At 51.7% G+C, this 19,650-nt stretch overlaps 1 protein-coding gene across 2 annotated transcripts; it reads right to left on the bottom strand.

The window, feature by feature from the left end:
• Positions 1-1,224: 1,224 nt before the first annotated feature.
• LOC144953727 (uncharacterized) lies at positions 1,225-18,227 on the bottom strand. 2 transcript variants are annotated; one of them, XM_078884299.1, is made up of 3 exons: positions 18,184-18,201; positions 15,956-16,025; positions 1,225-3,030 (listed from the first exon to the last, which is right to left on the bottom strand). In XM_078884299.1, the coding sequence occupies exon 3, from the start codon at positions 3,000-3,002 to the stop codon at positions 1,587-1,589; it is 1,416 nt and encodes a 471-aa protein (XP_078740425.1). In that variant the 5' UTR covers positions 3,003-3,030; positions 15,956-16,025; positions 18,184-18,201; the 3' UTR covers positions 1,225-1,586. The 2 variants fall into 2 exon arrangements, with proteins under 2 accessions (XP_078740425.1, XP_078740427.1); XM_078884301.1 differs by lacking the exon at positions 15,956-16,025 and having other exon boundaries at positions 18,184-18,227.
• Between the last annotated feature and the right edge of the window lie 1,423 nt (positions 18,228-19,650).

Below are 19,650 nucleotides of genomic sequence, written 5' to 3'. Positions count from 1 at the left end.
TGTGCTCCCTATTTCAAAGACAATGAGTTGCTCCAGAGGCAGATGCTTCCTGAAAAAACAAAAGTACCCTTTGACCTGTATCACAAGAACAATGAGTCTCACCTGAGTGATCTGTACAGGTTACTTGCAAAACACACACTTGGTCCTAACATCACTTATTCAATGTTTGACCCTTATAGACAAAATGTTACATGTACGCACACCATCATACAAGTATTCATTCTAAATTATTGACAGGCATATTAACAAAATTGAATTATATTCAAAATTGAATTACTGCACTGAAATATACTGCATTAGGTTACACCCTATTAACAAGTAGCTATTTTAAATGATACCACCGTCTGCTTAACAGTGTTTGTGTAGTGGTGGTGTTGACGTGCGCCGACTGTGACAGTGATGGATCACGGGGCGGCGCGGGGTGCGGGGTTGGGCACGCGTTGTGGGCGTGGTGTGGACGCGTGCGCCGGGAGTGACAGATGACGGGGCGGCGCGGCGTGGGTGGTGAGGCACGATGAGATGTGGGAAAACAGGATCGTAGCCAGCGCCGAGTGATTGGTCGAATAAGATGGGTGCTCGCAGTGACGTCCGCAGGTGGGGTATAAAGGGGGACGCGCGAGAGCACTCGGGGAGAGTTACCCAGTTGAAGACCCGAAGACGGAGCTGAAGACCTAGTGCCCCGAGACCCCTAGTCCCGCCGTCCTTGTGGGGACCGGGGCCCTGTGTGGCTCGGAGGCGAGGCTGTGGGACCCGGGGTCCGACGCCCACGAGGGTCGGGCTGGGGACCCACAGTCAAGACGGATACCCCGGGCAGGGAGTGTCCCGAGTAGCTCAGTGGCGTTAGTCGCCGAGTAGCTAAGTGGGTGTTGGTCACCCGAGTAGCTCAGTGGCGTTAGTCGCCGAGTAGCTAAGTGGGTGTTGGTCACCCGAGTAGCTCAGTGGCGTTAGTCGCCGAGTAGCTAAGTGGGTGTTTGTCACCCGAGATACTAAGTGGGTGTTTGTCACCCGAAATACAAAGTAGGTGTTAGTCACCTGTGAACGAGTTTGGTAAAATAAAGAGTGTGTTACCCGTGAAGTCGTCTCCCGCCGAGTTACTACATTACATATGTACAACATACTATTGTGTCATTCAATACGAGTCGGCCATTGCATGCTGGTGTCTGGGTCAAAATTGATCAAATTCTAAACATTACAAACTTGACAACTGAGATGCCACATCAACCATCGCCCCCTACTGACAGGCTCTTGTCCACATGCAGGCCGGTGCAGGGCCACCACCTTGTCCCACACAGGGGCAGCTGCTACTTGGGGATGCTCTTCGAGTGGTTGAGACGAGATACGATACAAAACTCCGAATTGCCGGGGCGATTAAGCAAGCACCATATAAATACAATTGATAACATAGTGAATGCTTGGGAGCTTATTGGCTCTCGCTCCTGGTTAGAGATCTACCCAACACACAGGTCCATACAGACTTGCCGCTCTTACTCTGCAAGTTGAACCTAAGAATTGAGTGTTCAACTTCATTCTTGTCATTAAAAGCCCGTCACAAAGGTGCGTCCTATTGGAGCGACATCGTCACTGGCTTACACATCTACCGGGTCTCCATTTGACTTTGTATTGTCTCGGAGGAAGTCCACCCACACCTCCACTTCCACAAACTGCTGGGAGTTGCCTCGCTCTGCCTCACAGTCAGAATTCTCCTCCTGCTTCACGTTGCCTCCATCGATGTGAAGGTCCGATTTTGGAGTTGAATCTTCATCTTCACATTTTACCTTCACTTCTTCGCTCTTCACCATCACTTCTTCACTCTTCACCATCACTTCTTCACGTTTCACCTCGATACCTTTAAAAGCGTCCAAGCTGGAATTGTATTCCGGTTCTTGTTTCACGAGGGATGGGCTCATTGCGGCACTTTGACTTTCGCAAGCTGATTTCAGACTCCACTCCTTGTGGATCTTCTGATGCTTGTGTGTTCTCTGGTGGTTTTCATGATGAGCTGAACGTGCAAACGCTTTCCCACACACACTGCACTTGAAGGGTTTCTCTCCCGTGTGTGTTATCTGGTGTCTTTCAAGAGCAGATGACTGTGCAAACGCCTTCCCACACACACTGCACTTGAAGGGTTTCTCTCCCATGTGTGTTCTCTGGTGTTTTTTAAAAACAGATGTACATGCAAACGCCTTCCCACACACACTGCACTTGAAGGGTTTCTCTCCCGTGTGTGTTCTCTGGTGTGCTACAAGAGTAGATAAACGTGCAAACGCCTTCCCACACACACTGCACTTGAAGGGTTTCTCTCCTGTGTGTGTTCTCTGGTGTCTTTCAAGAGTAGATAACTGTGCAAACGCCTTCCCACACACAGTACACTTGAAGGGTTTTTCTCCCGTGTGTGTTCTCTGGTGTATTACAAGATTAGATGAATTTAAAAACGCCTTCCCACACACAGTGCACTTGAAGGGTTTCTCTCCCGTGTGTGTTCTCTGGTGTACTTGAAGAAATTGTTTAAGTGCAAACGCCTTCCCGCACAGAGTGCACCTGAAGGGTTTCTCTCCCGTGTGTGTTTTCTGGTGTGTTACAAGAGTAGATGAATTTGAAAACGCCTTCCCACACACACTGCACTTGAAGGGTTTCTCTCCCGTGTGTGTTCTCTGGTGTACTTTAAGAATTTGTTTAAGTGCAAACGCCTTCCCGCACAGAGTGCACCTGAAGGTTTTCTCTCCCGTGTGTGTTTTCTGGTGTGTTACAAGAGTAGATGAATTTGAAAACGCCTTCCCACACACACTGCACTTGAAGGGTTTCTCTCCCGTGTGTGTTCTCTGGTGTATTACAAGAATAGATGAATATTCAAACGCTTTCCCACACACACTGCACTTGAAGGGTTTCTCTCCTGTGTGAGTTCTCTGGTGCCTTGTCAAATGTGCAGGACGATCCGTGCTGTTGGCACGCAGGTCGCATTGTTGCCTTTTTGCACCGAGCCACGCCGAGTGCCTTTGCTCCATCAGACCAAGTCTGCAGAGGAAGCGTTAGCTGCAGACAGAAAAAAAGTTATATCCACGTCAGTATCGATGCACAGAGGAATGCATATTTACACAGTAACACATGACTTAGAAGTCAACACTTATTCATATATTCATGATATAGTGAAAAAGATTCCCAAATTCATCACACGGGCTGTTTTGGCACACAATGAGAGGGCGAATGGTCATAAACATGCCAGGAAGCCCTGGAATCTTCAAAATGAATGTTAAACCTAAAACTCCGAGCACACAATTTTGGCTGTCTAGCTACAAAAGGAATACAGTAATCCCTTGCCACTTCGCGGTTCAAGTTTCGCGGCCTCAGTGCATCGCGGATTTTTCAGACAAGGCACGTGATTGGTTCCCGGCGCGAGATCGACGAATGAGAGCACGAGTGGATGTACAGTATCCCGTGAGCTGATTGGCTGCGCATCATCGCATCCTCTCCCAGCTTATTCCCTTGTTGTATCTCGCCACTCTCGTTCATACTGTCAACTGTGTCTCGCGTATCCTAGTGTTGTGTTCGAAATTAACTGGTGAGTGTAGAACACCATAATACGTATCGTATGAGAGAGAGAGTGAATGTATAATATTAAGGTTTTATAATTAAATAGATTTAAGTAAAATATATATAAAGTATAAATATATTTCGATTTAAATCAGACTTACGCGCACCGAACTAGATCAGTTAGAAAAGACACTCTACAAATCACACTTATCTTTGAGTGCAACAATGTCCACATCGGATTGGGAACATGTAGAAAAAATGACTGCCTCTTCAGCTGCTGCTATGTCGACTAAATGTAAGGACAACTTGACTTCCAAATTCAACCGCCTCTCAAACAAGAAACCGGACCCACACATTGAAAAGCTAGATGTTAACAAAGTCGTAATTAATCACAGTAACAGTTCTATTTCTGAAGGTCTGAAATCCATTTTAGCTAAAGGACTAAACTTTGCAGTCACACCTAGACACATACCAGTTAATGATATAATTGCTCGAGTAGATGTAGCTCTCAAGGGCCTGAGTCACATCGCTGCAGACGTAGCAAGATCTGAAATCTCTGCAACCCTCAAAAACGCTAAGATGCCAGCTAGTGTGATGCCGCCGCCACGTAGCCGTTCAGCAGGCGCCTCATCTACGACCTCGCCACCACCAAGCGACGGAGCCGACCCCACGTCCCCCTCACCTCACCTCACATGAACACACCCGCACGCACTTTCCCCCACCCATAGAGCTGGAAGGGGAGGTCACCTGATCGACCGGTTTTTATCCGAGAAGCCCTTATCGGGATTGACTTTCACGGTTTCCGGCGACCAAGGAATTGGACGACCTCCCCCGACGCTACGTTGCACCGCGGCGCTGCGACCGGCCTTAAGATGGTATGGTCGCGGCAAGGGGCATTCGGCCACTGCGGTTGAAACGCATCCCCCACACACACCGCCCACGTATCGACGAGGCAAGCAGGGGAGGGACGGGACGGCATGATTAGCAGGACTGCAGGGGCTCTTGCGCGTAGTCGCTGATGGTTGGGATAATTACGCTTGAGCGCGCAGGCACCATTGTTAGGGAAGGTAAAGGATTAAGCTGAGAGTATGAATAATCAGGAGAGCGGAGGCACGCGGGGAGCCCGTGCACAAATTCCCACGGCGGGCCTTTGTGATGGACGTCGCCGCATAATCTGCAATAATAAAGGCATGCGTGAGAAAGGGATTAATTAGAATTTATGCCGAGCACGCAGCACATTGATTAGCATATGCGCCGCGCATGAGCGGAGAGTATTCGGGGAGTCCGGAAGAGAGGATAAAAGGGATCGTAGCAAGGTAGAGAGATCTCACTTCTCTTCAAGAGGCCCGCGTGCAAGTCGGCTCCCAGCTCTGCCCTCCGGACGTCCGCGTGACGTGTCCAGACGAGCATCGAGGAAAAGCCACAGGACGCCGAATACTTCGAACCGTGAGTAGCAAGGTGAAAGGGTATCGTAAGCCGATAAATAGGGAATAGGTCCAGGGGTAGGAGAATAGGCCAGCCTCGTCAATTCATACTGACTCAACCAGTTCCAGGTAGCAAACAATAAATCATTAATAGAGTGGGTGTCGCGTCTGTGCAGGTGTGTGCGCTCGTAGTGTGGGGGAAGGGGTCGGTGCGTCCGCAGGTCCCTGCTCCGTCTATCGCCGCAGGGACTCGCGCAGTGTGAGGGCAGCGTCATTCGCCCTCCGACCCCCATTTAATAGTGCGTGATTCGTGGAGAGACAACGCAGCGTTTACAGGTGAACGAGAGCGTGCGGCGAGCTATGCCTCTCACACGGGCTCGCGGAGGGACGGACCAGGGAGGGGAGCCGTCAGGCGATGAGCCCAGCGACGGCAGCAGCTGCTCGCAGAGTAGCGAGGGGTCGGTGAACGGCAGAGCCCCGGCCATAGGCACGGATCAGGGAGGGACTTCGGGGACCCGCGGCCCCAACAACATGGTGTCAGAAGTCGTACGAACCCTCACATCTTCACGGGAAGGTGGCGCGCTACTCCACGCAAAGGTAAGGCATGTGTTCACCGGCCAGGGGACCCCTACATGGAAAGCGTTTTCCCGCAATATCATAGGGGCTAAAGAGCTTAATGGCTGGTCGGACGCGCAGGCGTTACGACATCTTACGTTGAACCTAGATGGGCGAGCAGCCGACTTTGTAGAGGCACTACCCGAAAGCGCGCAGACCCAACTAGAAGAACTAATGCATAGATTATATCTGCGTTTCGGCACGCGCAACGCGATATGGGCAAAGACGGCCTTAGAGGCGCGTCGACGCCAACCTGGCGAGGACTTCCGAGACTACGCTGAGGACGTACAATCACTAACCCGGATCGCTCGTCCAGAGTTCGCGAAGGAGGTCATTGACGCACTAGCTGCAGACAAGCTACTCAGGTACCTAGCTCGCACCGCGTGGTGGCAGCCCAAAAGGGGTAGCGCAGGCCTCCCCTTCGATACCCTAGTCGAGCAAGCACTGGAGTGTGAGGAGCTCTCCAGCGAACGCGCGCAGCTCCGAGGGTCGGGACAGGAGTACACCGTGGCGAGCCTGATCCCTGACGAGGATGAGGAGGAGCCCGCCAGCCCAATAAGGAGACGAGCAAGAGAGCCCCAGAGACCCCGCGAGACAACCCCGGGGTGGGTAGCCGGGTTACAGACCGGCATGGGAGATATTGCTGGCCGGGTAGACCAAATGAACGGTAAGGTAACCCAAGTAGGTGAGAGGGTAACCCAAGTAAACGATAAAATGAGCCGAAATATTTCCAAGCTACAGTCTACCGTTGAGACTGAGATGGGGGAACTACGCTCGACAGTAGGGGGGCTGGCCGGGAGGGTAGCCCAATTAGAGTCCGATGTGGGACAAATGTGTACTGGGGGAAGGAGAGGGAGCGGACAGGGGACCCGCTACGGAGCCGCCCCCCCTCCCCGGGCATGTTATATGTGCGACTGCCGAGGGCATCTAGTGAGAGACTGTCCTGAAATCACCCGAGCTAGGCAGACGCGGGGGTTAAACTCCAACGCCCCCTAGAGAGCGGACCAACTAGGGGTGCAATCGACGCGGTCCCGATACAAATAGACGATAATGAGAATAATGGCGAGCGAGTGATCTCCACACAGGTTCCAGCAACAACGCCCACAGGAACGGTGACTCCTGGCGACTGGCTACGGGAGCTGGTGGCGGGGATCACGGGGGCCACGTCGCTGGTGGAAGGGGAGGTAAACGGAATGCGTACCCGAATCCTGCTGGACACGGGGGCGGTGGCCTCGCTCGTGAGCGCAGCGCACTGCAGCGTGATCGAGGTTGACGTGCGTCACCTGCAGGCACCGGACCGCGCGCTGCACACGGCGAGCGGAGCCGGAATGGGGCTGCTGGGGAGAGCCACCCTAGAGGTCCGCATAGGCAGTCAGGTGTGCACCCAGGAGTTCTACGTGTCGAGTGCGTTGTGTCACTAGTGTATCGCAGGTACCGACCTCTTAGAACAGCTGGGACTCAACGTGCAACCCCGCCAGCGATGCGCCACCATGGAGAGCAACGGCGAGCGGATACCGTTCCTGGGACGAGAACCAACGCGCCCCCGCTTCGCACCTGTGACCGCTATCCTGGCGACGGCAGTCACCATCGGGCCGCTCACCGAGATGCTGGTGCTGGTGGCAACATTCCCCACCGACCCCGCGCTCCGACCATCAGGGGAGGTAATGCTAACTCCTCACCCGGAGTTGGCAAAACGGTATGGGGTCGTGGGATCCGCCACGTTGGTAAACGCAGATGGGGACCGATTGTTTATGCGGATGTTTAACCCCCACAGTACCCCAGCGTTACTGCGACGGCGCACCCCGATAGCCAACGTACACCCCCTGCACGCACGCCACTCTAACGACTCGGTGTTCGCACTCTGGGCTGAGGACCCCGGTCGTCCTGAGGGTGACCAGGACCTGGCCTGGCGAGTCGGCCCGACTCCCCGAGCCGAGGTCGTCCCCCTGCTCGACGCGTTACATGTGCCATGGACGGATTTACCTAAGGGAGAGGCCGATCGGCTGCGCGAGTTACTGCGGGAGTTACTGCGGGAGTATGCCGACGTATTCAGTAAACACGACTCGGACGTGGGTCGAACCGACCTTGTTAAGCACCAAATTGACACCGGTGCAGCCAGACCCATCAAACTCCCTGCGTACCGAGTGGACGCACCCGAACGCACACAGATCAAAGAGGCGGTTGGGGACATGCTTCGCGATAACATAATTCAGCCCTCGGCGAGCCCCTGGTCAGCCCCGGTGGTACTAGTAACGAAAAAGGATGGGTCAACCCGATTCTGCGTTGATTACCGTAAACTGAACGCAGTCACGCTCGGCGACGCCTTCCCCATACCCCGCATCGACGACACTTTTGACAGCCTCGCCGGACCGCGATATTTTTCCACCCTCGATCTCGCGTCCGGGTACTGGCAGGTGGAGATGGCGGAGGAGGATCGGCCAAAAACCGCATTCACCACCCTGATGGGACTATTCAAGTTTCGAGTACTCCCGTTCGGACTCACCAATGCGCCCGCGACGTTCCAGCGGCTGATGGAGTTGGTGATGCGGGGTTTGCAATGGGAACAGTGCTTGATTTACTTGGACGATGTGATCATGTTCAGTAGATCTTTGTCTGAGCATTGGTCCAGGCTACGAGAGGTGTTCCAGTGACTGCGAGCGGCTCATCTCAAGCTCAAGCCACGTAAGTGTTACATCGCACAACGCGAGGTGGGGTACCTCTGGCATCGCGTCAGCGAGGCAGGCGTGCGTACCGATCCGGAGAAGGTACGCGCCGTAGTGGAGTGGCCACGGCCAAGGAATCTGACAAAGATCAGATAATTTTTAGGGCTCGCCACATATTATCGTCGATTTGTAAAGAGATTCAGCGAGATTGCACGCCCCCTCACCCAACTCACCTCCCCTAAGCACCCCTATCAGTGGACGGAGGCCTGCCAGACGGCCTTCACCACTCTCAAAGACCACCTCACCCACGCCCCCACCCTCGTTTTCCCCGATTTTACCACCGATTTTATTTTGGACACCGGCGCCTGCAGCAGCGGGCTGGGCACGGTGTTGTCACAGGTACAGGATGGGATGGAACGAGTCATCGCGTACGCCAGCCGGACCTTGAGTGGGGCTGAGCTGAACTATTGCATGACCCGCCAAGAGTTATACGCCGTGATTTTCGCATGTAAGCAGTTCCGGCCGTATTTGTACGGCAGGAAATGTCGCGTACGCACTGACCATTATGCTCTGCAGTTCCTTCTTACATTCAAGGAGCCGCGGGGGCAGATGGCCCGGTGGTTGGCGCAGTTGCAGGAGTACAACCTGCAAATCGAGTATCGGGCTGGCCGGACGCATGCAAACGCGGACGCCTTGTCGAGGCGGCCCACGGTGTACGCCGAGACAAGGGCGGAGGAGGCCTGCCCGTGTTTCACGGGGGGACGCTGCCGGCAGGCAACGGACCCCCAAGAGGCCGCGGCCACTGACCCCCCCCCAGCGAGAGAGAGTGCAGTGTGCGCCACAGAGACCCTCACAGGTGGCACCGAGGATCCCGTCGACTGCCCGGCAAGCGCGGGACCCACGGCTCGGGACCCGGCGGATTACCCCGCCCCGATCGGACGGATCCAGGAGGACGTCGGCTGCGCCTTCCCGGGCCTGAACGACGAGCAGCTGAGACAGACCCAGCAGCGGGATCCCGATCTGGCGGCGATGGAGGCGGCACTGCGGGAGGAAAAGAGCGCCCTACCAGGACCCTGGAGTGGTTTGTATGGCCAGTTGTGTGTGCAGAACGGGGTGGTACGGGAGTTAACCGAGGCCGGCCAGCCGGGGTGCATCTGTGTTCCTACCCAGGTACGACCCCAGCTGCTACGGCTGGTGCATGACCACCCACTCGGGGGCCACGATGGGGAACGACGCACTCGAGAAACCCTTCGTTGCCAGTATCTCTGGCCCAAATTGGCACAAGACGTGGCCGCCTGGGTACAGGGCTGCCGCGCCTGTCAGCAGTGCGAGTCGAAACCGGCACGATACCAGGTACCCCTAAGGCCGTTCCGCGTCAGCCGCACGAATCAGCTGGTCGGGATCGACCTACAGGGGCCATTCCCGCGATCCCATCGAGGCAACCGGTATATCCTAGTTGCAGTAGAGTATTTCACCCGCTACCCCGTGGCAGTGGCCATCCCTGATAAAACGGCCTTGGTGGTGGCCCGGGCATTCGTGGAACATTACGTACTTAAGCACGGGATCCCAGAACGAGTCCTCACCGACCAGGGTAGCGAGTTCGAGGCCGAGCTGTTCCAGGCACTGTGCCGAGAATTCGGAATCCAGAAGGAGCGAACCACAGCGTACCACCCCCAAGCGAACGGTATGGTGGAGCGCATGAATCAGACCCTAGCGGGGAAACTCAAACGTATGGCGGCCGCAAATCAACGGGATTGGGACGAACACCTCCCCTACGCCCTTTTCGCCTACGCCACCACCGTACGTACACACGTCGACGGGACAAACCCCGTTTTTAATGATGTTCGGCCGTGAGTCTCGTTTACCCGCAGATCTGCTATTCGGCATTCCTTCCCCCCAGCCGGAGGAGGGAAGCCGCCCCGTGGAACACCTGTTGGAGACCCTGCGAGAAGCCCGAGGCTGAGCATACTCGCAAGGGGAAGCCACGCATCGGCGGCAGGAACAGGGCACCCGACCCCGCATGGAACCCCCCTTATTCCTGACAGGCGCTAAGATATGGCTACACACCCCTCGCGTCGGGGCCGAGCAGGTGGGGAAACTGACGACCTACTGGCGGGGACCCTGGACCGTGGTGCGGCAGATCTCCCCCTGGACGGTACTAATTTATGGCGGGGAGAGGGGTCGAGAGACGGTGGTCAACGTCCGCCGCTTAAAACCGTGGAAAGCAGCCCCGGCGAGAGAGAACCCCGTCACCCGAAGGCCCCGAAATCCCGGGGTACCTGCACCCCTCGTGTTGGGGGGCCTCACACACTACATGGGCCCCACCGGGCCCACGAGACGCCCCGATCCAGTCAGGAGACGGCGCGGACGACGGCCCCTAAACCCTTCCGCTGCTGAGTTTGTGCCCCAGCCCGCAGGTGCCGGAGGACGGGGAGAGCCGCTGGAGTGGAGGAGGAGGCCGCCGCAGGAGCTACAGAGGACGGAACCACCCGCCCCGAGACCAGCCACAAGGTCCGGACGGATCCCCCGGACCCCGCAGCGTTTCCTCGTGGGCGCGGCCCAAGCAAGGTGCTCCAGTCAACCCGGGATGGGGACTGGCACCTCGGGGGGCTATGTGATGCCGCCGCCACAAAGCCGTTCAGCAGGCGCCTCATCTACGACCTCGCCAACACCAAGCGACGGAGCCGACTCCACGTCCCCCTCACCTCACCTCACATGAACACACCCGCACGCACTTTCCCCCACCCATAGAGCTGGAAGGGGAGGTCACCTGATCGACCGGTTTTTATCTGAGAAGCCCTTATCGGGATTGACTTTCACGGTTTCCGGCGACCAGGGAATTGGACGACCTCCCCCGACGCTACGTTGCACCGCGGCGCTGCGACCGGCCTTAAGATGGTATGGTCGCGGCGAGGGGCATTCGGCCACCGCGGTTGAAACGCATCCCCCACACACACCCCCGACGTATCGACGAGGCAAGCAGGGGAGGGACGGCATGATTAGCAGGACTGCAGGGGCTCTTGCGCGTAGTCGCTGATGGTTGGGATAATAACGCTTGAGCGCGCAGGCACCATTGTTAGGGAAGGTAAAGGATTAAGCTGAGAGTATGAATAATCAGGAGAGCGGAGGCACGCGGGGAGATCGTGCACAAATTCACACGGCGGGCCTTTGTGATGGACGCCGCCGCATAATCTGCAATAATAAAGGCATGCGTGAGAAAGGGATTAATTAGAATTTACGCCGCACACGCAGCACATTGATTAGCATATGCGCCGCGCATGAGCGGAGAGTATTCGGGGAGTCCGGGAGAGAGGATAAAAGGGATCGTAGCAAGGTAGAGAGATCTCACTTCTCTTCAAGAGGCCCGCGTGCAAGTCGGCTCCCAGCTCTGCCCTCCGGACGTCCGCGTGACGTGTCCAGACGAGCATCGAGGAAAAGCCACAGGACGCCGAGTACTTCGAACCGTGAGTAGCAAAGTGAAAGGGTATCGTAAGCCGATAAATAGGGAATAGGTCCAGGGGTAGGAAAATAGGCCAGCCTCGTCGATTCATACTGACTCAACCAGTTCCAGGTAGCAAACAATAAATCATTAATAGCGAATCGTGGCCTCGTGTGATCTCGGTGAGCAGTGTGAACGCGTGTGGTACTGTGCACACAGCGGCTCGCCTCGTGGGAGCGCTGCGCAGAGCGGCGCGAGAGTGGGTGTCGCGTCTGTGCAGGTGTGTGCGCTCGTAGTGTGGGGGAAGGGGTCGGTGCGTCCGCAGGTCCCTGCTCCGTCTATCGCCGCAGGGACTCGCGCAGTGTGAGGGCAGCGTCATTCGCCCTCCGACCCCTGACCCCCATTTAATAGTGCGTGATTCGTGGAGAGACAACGCAGCGTTTACAGGTGAACGAGAGCGTGCGGCGAGCTATGCCTCTCACACGGGCTCGCGGAGGGACGGACCAGGGAGGGAACCGTCAGGCGATGAGCCCAGCGACGGCAGCAGCTGCTCGCAGAGTAGCGAGGGGTCGGTGAACGGCAGAGCCCCGGCCATAGGCACGGATCAGGGAGGGACTTCGGGGACCCGCGGCCCCAACACTAGCAACATCAGCAAAGATGAGCGTTTTGAATTAGCTCAATTAAAAAAGAGGGATGACATTGTTATCCTCTCAGCTGACAAAGGCAATACCACTGTCATCATGGACAAAACAGAATACAACAACAAAATCCAAGAACTACTCAACGATGGCAGCTATACAAAAATAAAAAGAGACCCCACCAACAGCCTTGTCTCAAAAACCAAGCAAATAATTTCTGATTCAACCGCATTAATTGATCAGACCAAACAGTTCTCGTTGAAACCTTCTGCAGCCAGGCCACCAAGATTATACGGCTTGCCAAAGATAGATAAAGAAGATACACCTCTTCGTCCCATTGTCTCTACTATCAACTCCCCCACCTATAAATTGGCTCGTTTTTTTGTCTGAAATCCTACGGCCTTTCACTGGAAAAACCACGTCTGCGGTACTAAACTCTACTGACCTGGTATCGACAATCAAGGGGATTGCCCTGTCCCCAGACGACCTGCTTGTCAGTTTTGATGTGGTTTCCTTATTCACCAAGGTTCCTGTACCTGACACCATCGCAATCATTGAAGACTTGGTTCATCAAGGACTGAATGCTGGGGTACCCCCCCTGGTGAGACACTGCTTAACCAATACATACTTCACCTGGAATGGAACTTTCTACAAGCAAACTGAGGGCACCCCAATGGGCTCCCCCCTATCTCCGGTTGTAGCCAACATCTTCATGGAGAAATTTGAGACTGACGCCATCCAGACTGCCACTCTACGCCCGACCTTATGGAAGAGATACGTAGACGACACTTTTGTCATCTGGCCACATGGCCGGCCTGCTCTAGACCAATTTCTCGACCACATCAATTCCATACACCCAGCCATCAGATTCACCATGGAAGTCGAAAAAGATGGCAAGCTACCCTTTATGGATGTCCTAATTAAAAGGAGACCTGATGGTTCAATGAGCCACTCTGTCTACAGGAAAGCCACCCATACAGATGCTTACCTAAAACCGGATTCCCACCACCATCCATCCCAAAATAATTCCCTCATCAAGACTCTATACCATAGAGCCCAATGCATCTCCGACCAGGAACACATTGTCAGTGAACTCAAACACGTACGCCAAGCTCTTAAGGCTAATGGTTACTCCGACTACACAATCCGCAAAGCCATCACTCCAACCATCAAGAAGCATCCTGTTGAGGAGCCTTTCAAGACCATCACCTTACCCTACATTGCTGGGGTCACAAAAAAGATCTCCAAAATCCTGATTAAACACAAGATCCAGGTCCGATTCAACACAGTACATAAAATCCGTGATCTGGTCCCGTCTGTAAAAGATGTGGTTCCAGACATACAGTACCCTGGCGTCTACAAACTAAGTTGCCTCTGTGGTAGCAGTTACATTGGGGAAACCAAACGACATGTCTCGGACAGCATCCGTGAACATAAAGCAGACCTGAAACACGGTAGGACAAACACCTCAGCCGTGGCAGATCACTGTTACAACTCAGTGGGCTCACATGACATTGACTTCTCCAAGACAGAGGTTCTCTGCAAGCCATCTGGCTATCATGAGAGATTCGTTCATGAGGCGATCCACATATACAAACACAGAGACAATTTCAACCGAGAAGATGGATTCTGGCTTAGCAATCATTGGAAGGACGTAATAAACCATTTCGGATCTTAACTGATTGTGTTCACGTTTACGGTGACTTTCAGACCGCGTTCCACTCACTGGCATTGTATTGTCCGCAGGGAATGGATTCTTTGCTCCGCTGCCAATTTTTCCCCCCACGACTCACCCATTGACACGACGGTCAATGGTACAGTGTATAATAACAAATAGTATAACATTTATATGCTTAATACAATGTACAAAGTAATATATAGTATCGTAATTGTATAGTAAACATATAGCAGTGTGATACACATTAGGGTGGGTAGAATAATACATAGTGTTATATTAAAATGTATAAGATATAGGGTGGTTTATAGCAATACAGTATATAATTTAATGTTGGGTTTATCTATGGCAGTATATAGTACGGTGTATGCTCGTGTGATGTAAGAGAATAAAGTTTAGATGGAAGCATATTATATAATTTTTACGACGTAGAATTGTAATGTATTACTTGCTGTTAGTAACTCAGCTTATTGTAGAGTATAGTAAGTATACTGATGGTGCTATGCAGTTTATACTCTAGTTTTTTATGTAGTTTATACTTTAGTTTTCTACGTGGTTGTTTAGTAACTGCAGCTACATACTATTAACATTCCTTTGTTAATGCTACTCCCTGCACCCTCCCTTGGTGCTGCTGATCCTGCATAATGCATGGGCATAATATGACTTTGAAACCCCCCCGCCCACCTCCTACGCATTTCCAATGAATATGGTAAATTCCTCTTGATATGCACATTCTTTTTGTTAAGGCGCTCTTCCACCTCCAACCCAGCTTATATATAAGCTCCTAGCTTGGCAGTGTCTCATTCTTCACCTGAAGACGGCTGCTTGCGTTGTAGCCGAAACGTCGTGAGAGTTATTTTATGTTTTATTTTCATTATTTTATTACTTCCCTTCTACGTGACTTTACCGAAAGAACCAAGAAGAAGTATAAATATACATATTTTAAACATTCTGGTACCCACACACACATATACGGAAATTCCTAGGGGGGCCAATCCTACTTCGCGGATTTTCACTTATCGAGGGGGGTTCCGGTCCCCATTAACCGCGATAAACGAGGGATCACTGTATTTATGAAAGTTAAATTTAGCTGACATAGCAAAAGGTGTTGAAAAGAATACTATTTGTGTTATGCAAAAATGCATAAATTAATGTTCAATCGCAACTTAGAGGTGTGAAGCCAGCCAGGCTCACGATGTCCTTGAATGCTGGAATGAACAGATCTGACTTCAGCTGCATGTGTGTGCTGTGTTAACTTCTTGACTGTTTCCATTCTTATAAAGTTCCAGAGGAAAACAAAAACAAACTATTGTTGTGATACAGCATAACCTCCGTGTTCAATAGAGTTAATAAACTTAACTGCAAACACAAACTTTACACTGTCACACACTGGCATGGTTAAGAGGTGTGTCTAGACCCATGCCTAGCCACCTTCATCCACTCACTATTAATGCTTCCTGACTCCACAAAGTAATTCAATGAGGATTAATCAACATCACCGAGGCTGGGTGTCTCTCTCGCTCCCCGTGGTTAGATGTTAACTACCTCTCCTGGCATACAAGAAGTCGTGGGTTCATCCCAACCCTGACGCCTGCTGTATATTTTTAGTTCGTGTGTCTTTCTCTCTTCCCGTGGTCGCGTGGATTTCCCTCTGGATCCGCCGGTTGTCCCCACTCCACATGCAGAAAGTGAACACCGCCACGTGTCCAGAGTGAACACCGCCACGCGTCCAGAGTGAACACCGCCACGCGTCCAGAGTGAACACCGCCACGTGTCCAGAGTGAACACCGCCACACGTCTAGAGTGAACACCGCCACGCGTCTAGAGTGAACACCGCCACGTGTCTAGAGTGAACACCGCCACGTGTCCAGAGTGAACACCACCACGCGTCCAGAGTGAACACCGCCACGCGTCCAGAGTGAACACTGCCACGCGTCCAGAGTGAACACCGCCACGCTGTTGACAAGCCTCACCTTGTTATTGTTGTTGTGGGCAGGTCGCTTCTGAAAACAAGAGTGGTACAGCAGCTCAAGCGGGCGTGGCCTGGTATAAAATGAAAAAAAAACTGCGAATATTTAAAATAAAACAAAGTTACAAAGTAGCGAGCCAGGTGAAGAGAAATTAAAACTTAAGCAAGATACTCTTTTGTTCTTTCGGTAAAGTCACGTAGAATAAATAAATAAATAAAATTATAGTTTCAGTTTCATTTATTTGGTATAGCCCCGTGAGACATTCGGCTCTTGAATCAGATGCAACCGCAACAAACAAAAACATGAACGAGAAAACATCTTAAAGTGACTATGTGACTGTGCAAACATAAAATCCAGGGAAAAACAGCTAAATATTCCACAAAAAGCACCGTACACCAACGCTGTGTGCAAATAGCATACGACGTTTCAATTGCAACACAAGCAATCATCATCAGGTACAAATGAAAGAGAAAAAAACCTAGTAAACTTAGAAATGTAATGCAATACAACACAGAGAGTCGGCTAACATAAGTCAACACCCCAACAGGTTGATTACGTTCTTCCAAAGATTTCTCAATTTGAGAAAGACAAAACACAGACACTGAGACACAGAGACACATAGACAGACACATAAGCAGAGAGAGATGACAGAAAGACACAGAGAGAGAGACACACACATAGACACACAGAGAGAGATGACACAGAGACACAGAGAGACACACACACAGAGACACACAGAGAGATGACACAGACACACAGAGAGAGACACACACAGAGACATGACAGACACAGAGAGAGACACACACACACACAGAGACACACAGAGAACATCGGGGGAGACCAAATCTTGCAGGGAGTCTGGGGTCCCCCCCCAGAAAAATATCTAAATTTGAAAACTCATTTCCTGCCATTTCCTCCCTAAAATATTTGTAAAAGTTCACTAACACATGGGATGGAATTTTTTTCTTTTATACAATAATGTCTAATAGTGTATTGTATTACATTGCTGTTTTTTCTTTTTTACCTTTTCTTGTTTCATAGTATGTAATGGCAGAGATTATGGATTCATAAAGTACAACGCAATCATATAAACAGAAATCTATGCATTGTTATATGAAGACAAGTCCAGATTTCGTGGCCAAGGTTTAGCAAATTGTTCTTTTTATTAACAGAGCATCGCAATTATTATTTACAAATATTTTACAGAAATATATTGGAGGGGCATATTTGATTATTATAATTATTATAACATATTATGATTATTATAACATGTTATAATTATTATAACATATTATACTTATTATAACATTATAATTAATATATAGTATATTTATTATAACATTATAATTACGGCCTTGTGTCAATGAGAGATTTGGAATGTAATGCAACACAGAGTCGGTCAACACACCAACTAACGTACTCTTAGGTTGTTTCGGTAAAGTCACCATGTAGGTAGAAAATTAAATTAAAATTAATAAAAGTAAAAATAGAAATAAAATCATAAAAAATCACGCCTCACTTGATGCAGCAAATCTGGCTGTGACGGTCCCACCTGATGACGGAGACTTGTGTTGCCTCCGAAACGTCGTGATTTTTTATTTTATTTCTATTGTTACTTTTATTAATTTTTATTTAATTTTTCACCTACATGGTGACTTTACCGAAAAAACCTAAGAGTATGAATCACTGCAGTCACGAAAGCTTCAAATCTAGAGTTAACACAACTAACGCATCGCCTGGCTGATCGCGTTCTTCCACAGGTTGCTAAACTATCTTCTTGGTTCTTTCGGTAAAGTCACGTGGAATGGAAATAATAAAAATATAAAAAATAAGACCATTTTTTTATTTCCATTCCACGTGATATAAAACATAATGAAATGTTATGTTTTATTTGTATGATTTTGTTTTATGTTTATTATTTTATTATTTCCATTCTACGTGATGACTTTACCGAAAGAACCAAGCAGATGAATCACTGCAGTCACGAAAGCTTTAAATCGAAATTGCTAAACGAAGCGAAAGAATTGAAGCGAACGCGATCAGGCGAGGGCAGGAGGCAAGGCCCCGGGTTGTAAAGTTTCAATCTGGACATCGCTTCCATGCTCGCTGCTACTCAAATAACATCCCTACGAGAGAGAGAGGCTCTACCTCGGTAAACAACAACCACAACCACCACAACAACAACCACCACCACCACAACAATCACCACAACCGCGATGAGAATTTCTCACCTCGGATTTCAGTTCCCGCGCGGAGCGGAAACTTTCCGTTACCTCGTGACGTCACGCGGAAGCAGCAGGTGACATGACGTCACTAGCGAGGTACACCTCCCTCTGGCGTTTCACGCCGATGAGGTCATGCTTAGTGGTGACGTCACAGAGCGGGGTTGGAGTTTAAGTTGATTTAGATTCATTTTCCATCGCTCCCTCCCTTGAACAGAGACCCCTTGGGTGTGTGAGCTCAGCTCAACAACGTGGACATTGTTGTGTGTACACACTGTGTGTACACTGTGTGTGTGTGTACACTGTGTGTGTGAGCTGGACCGGTACCGCCTGGATCTCTGTGGCATTCAGGAGGTCCGGAGGACCAGTTCTGGCTCCTGCCACCATGAGGGGTGGACAGTCCTCTACTCGGGGCAGGAGACTGCCAAACAACAGGGTGTGGCTCTTCTTCTGAACAAAAGAATGAAGGGGGCGTGGGAGCGTGGCGGTGAGGTGTGGGAAGCTGTAAGCCCCAGGATACTTTGGACTCGCCTTCCCATCAACCAGAGGCGAGGAGTGGTGGTCGTGGTTACTTATGCCCCCACCGAAGACGAACATCCGTGGAGGGATGCAGGCAAGGCCGATGAGTCAGACGCTTTCTATGACCTCCTGTCACAGGTGCTGGCTAAAGTGGCCACTCGGGACAGAGTCATCTTGTTGGGTGACTTCAATGCCCGAGTTGGTCATGATGCTGGCACCTGGTCTGGAGTGATTGGAAGGCATGGGCCAGATCAGCTCAATAATAACGGTAGGAGGCTGCTAGATTTTTGTGCAGCCCATGGGCTTGTAATTACCAACACGCTCTTCCAGCATTGGCGCATCCACACAACATCATGGATATGTAGTGGTGGTGTTGACGTGCGCCGACTGTGACAGTGATGGATCACGGGGCGGCGCGGGGTGCGGGGTTGGGCACGCGTTGTGGGCGTGGTGTGGACGCGCGCGCCGGGAGTGACCGATGACGGGGCGGCGCGGCGTGGGTGGTGAGGCACGATGAGATGTGGGAAAACAGGATCGTAGCCAGCGCCGAGTGATTGGTCGAATAAGATGGGTGCTCGCAGCGACGTCCGCAGGTGGGGTATAAAGGGGGACGCGCGAGAGCACTCGGGGAGAGTTACCCAGTTGAAGACCCGAAGACGGAGCTGAAGACCTAGTGCCCCGAGACCCCTAGTCCCGCCGTCCTTGTGGGGACCGGGGCCCTGTGTGGCTCGGAGGCGAGGCTGTGGGACCCGGGGTCCGACGCCCACGTGGGTCGGGCTGGGGACCCACAGTCAAGACGGATACCCCGGGCAGGGAGTGTCCCGAGTAGCTCAGTGGCGTTAGTCGCCGAGTAGCTAAGTGGGTGTTGGTCACCCGAGTAGCTCAGTGGCGTTAGTCGCCGAGTAGCTAAGTGGGTGTTTGTCACCCGAGATACTAAGTGGGTGTTTGTCACCCGAG

This window comes from Lampetra fluviatilis, chromosome 81, assembly GCF_964198595.1.
Source record: "Lampetra fluviatilis chromosome 81, kcLamFluv1.1, whole genome shotgun sequence".
NCBI lineage: Eukaryota > Metazoa > Chordata > Hyperoartia > Petromyzontiformes > Petromyzontidae > Lampetra > Lampetra fluviatilis.
This window is presented reverse-complemented; position numbering and strand designations above follow the sequence as displayed.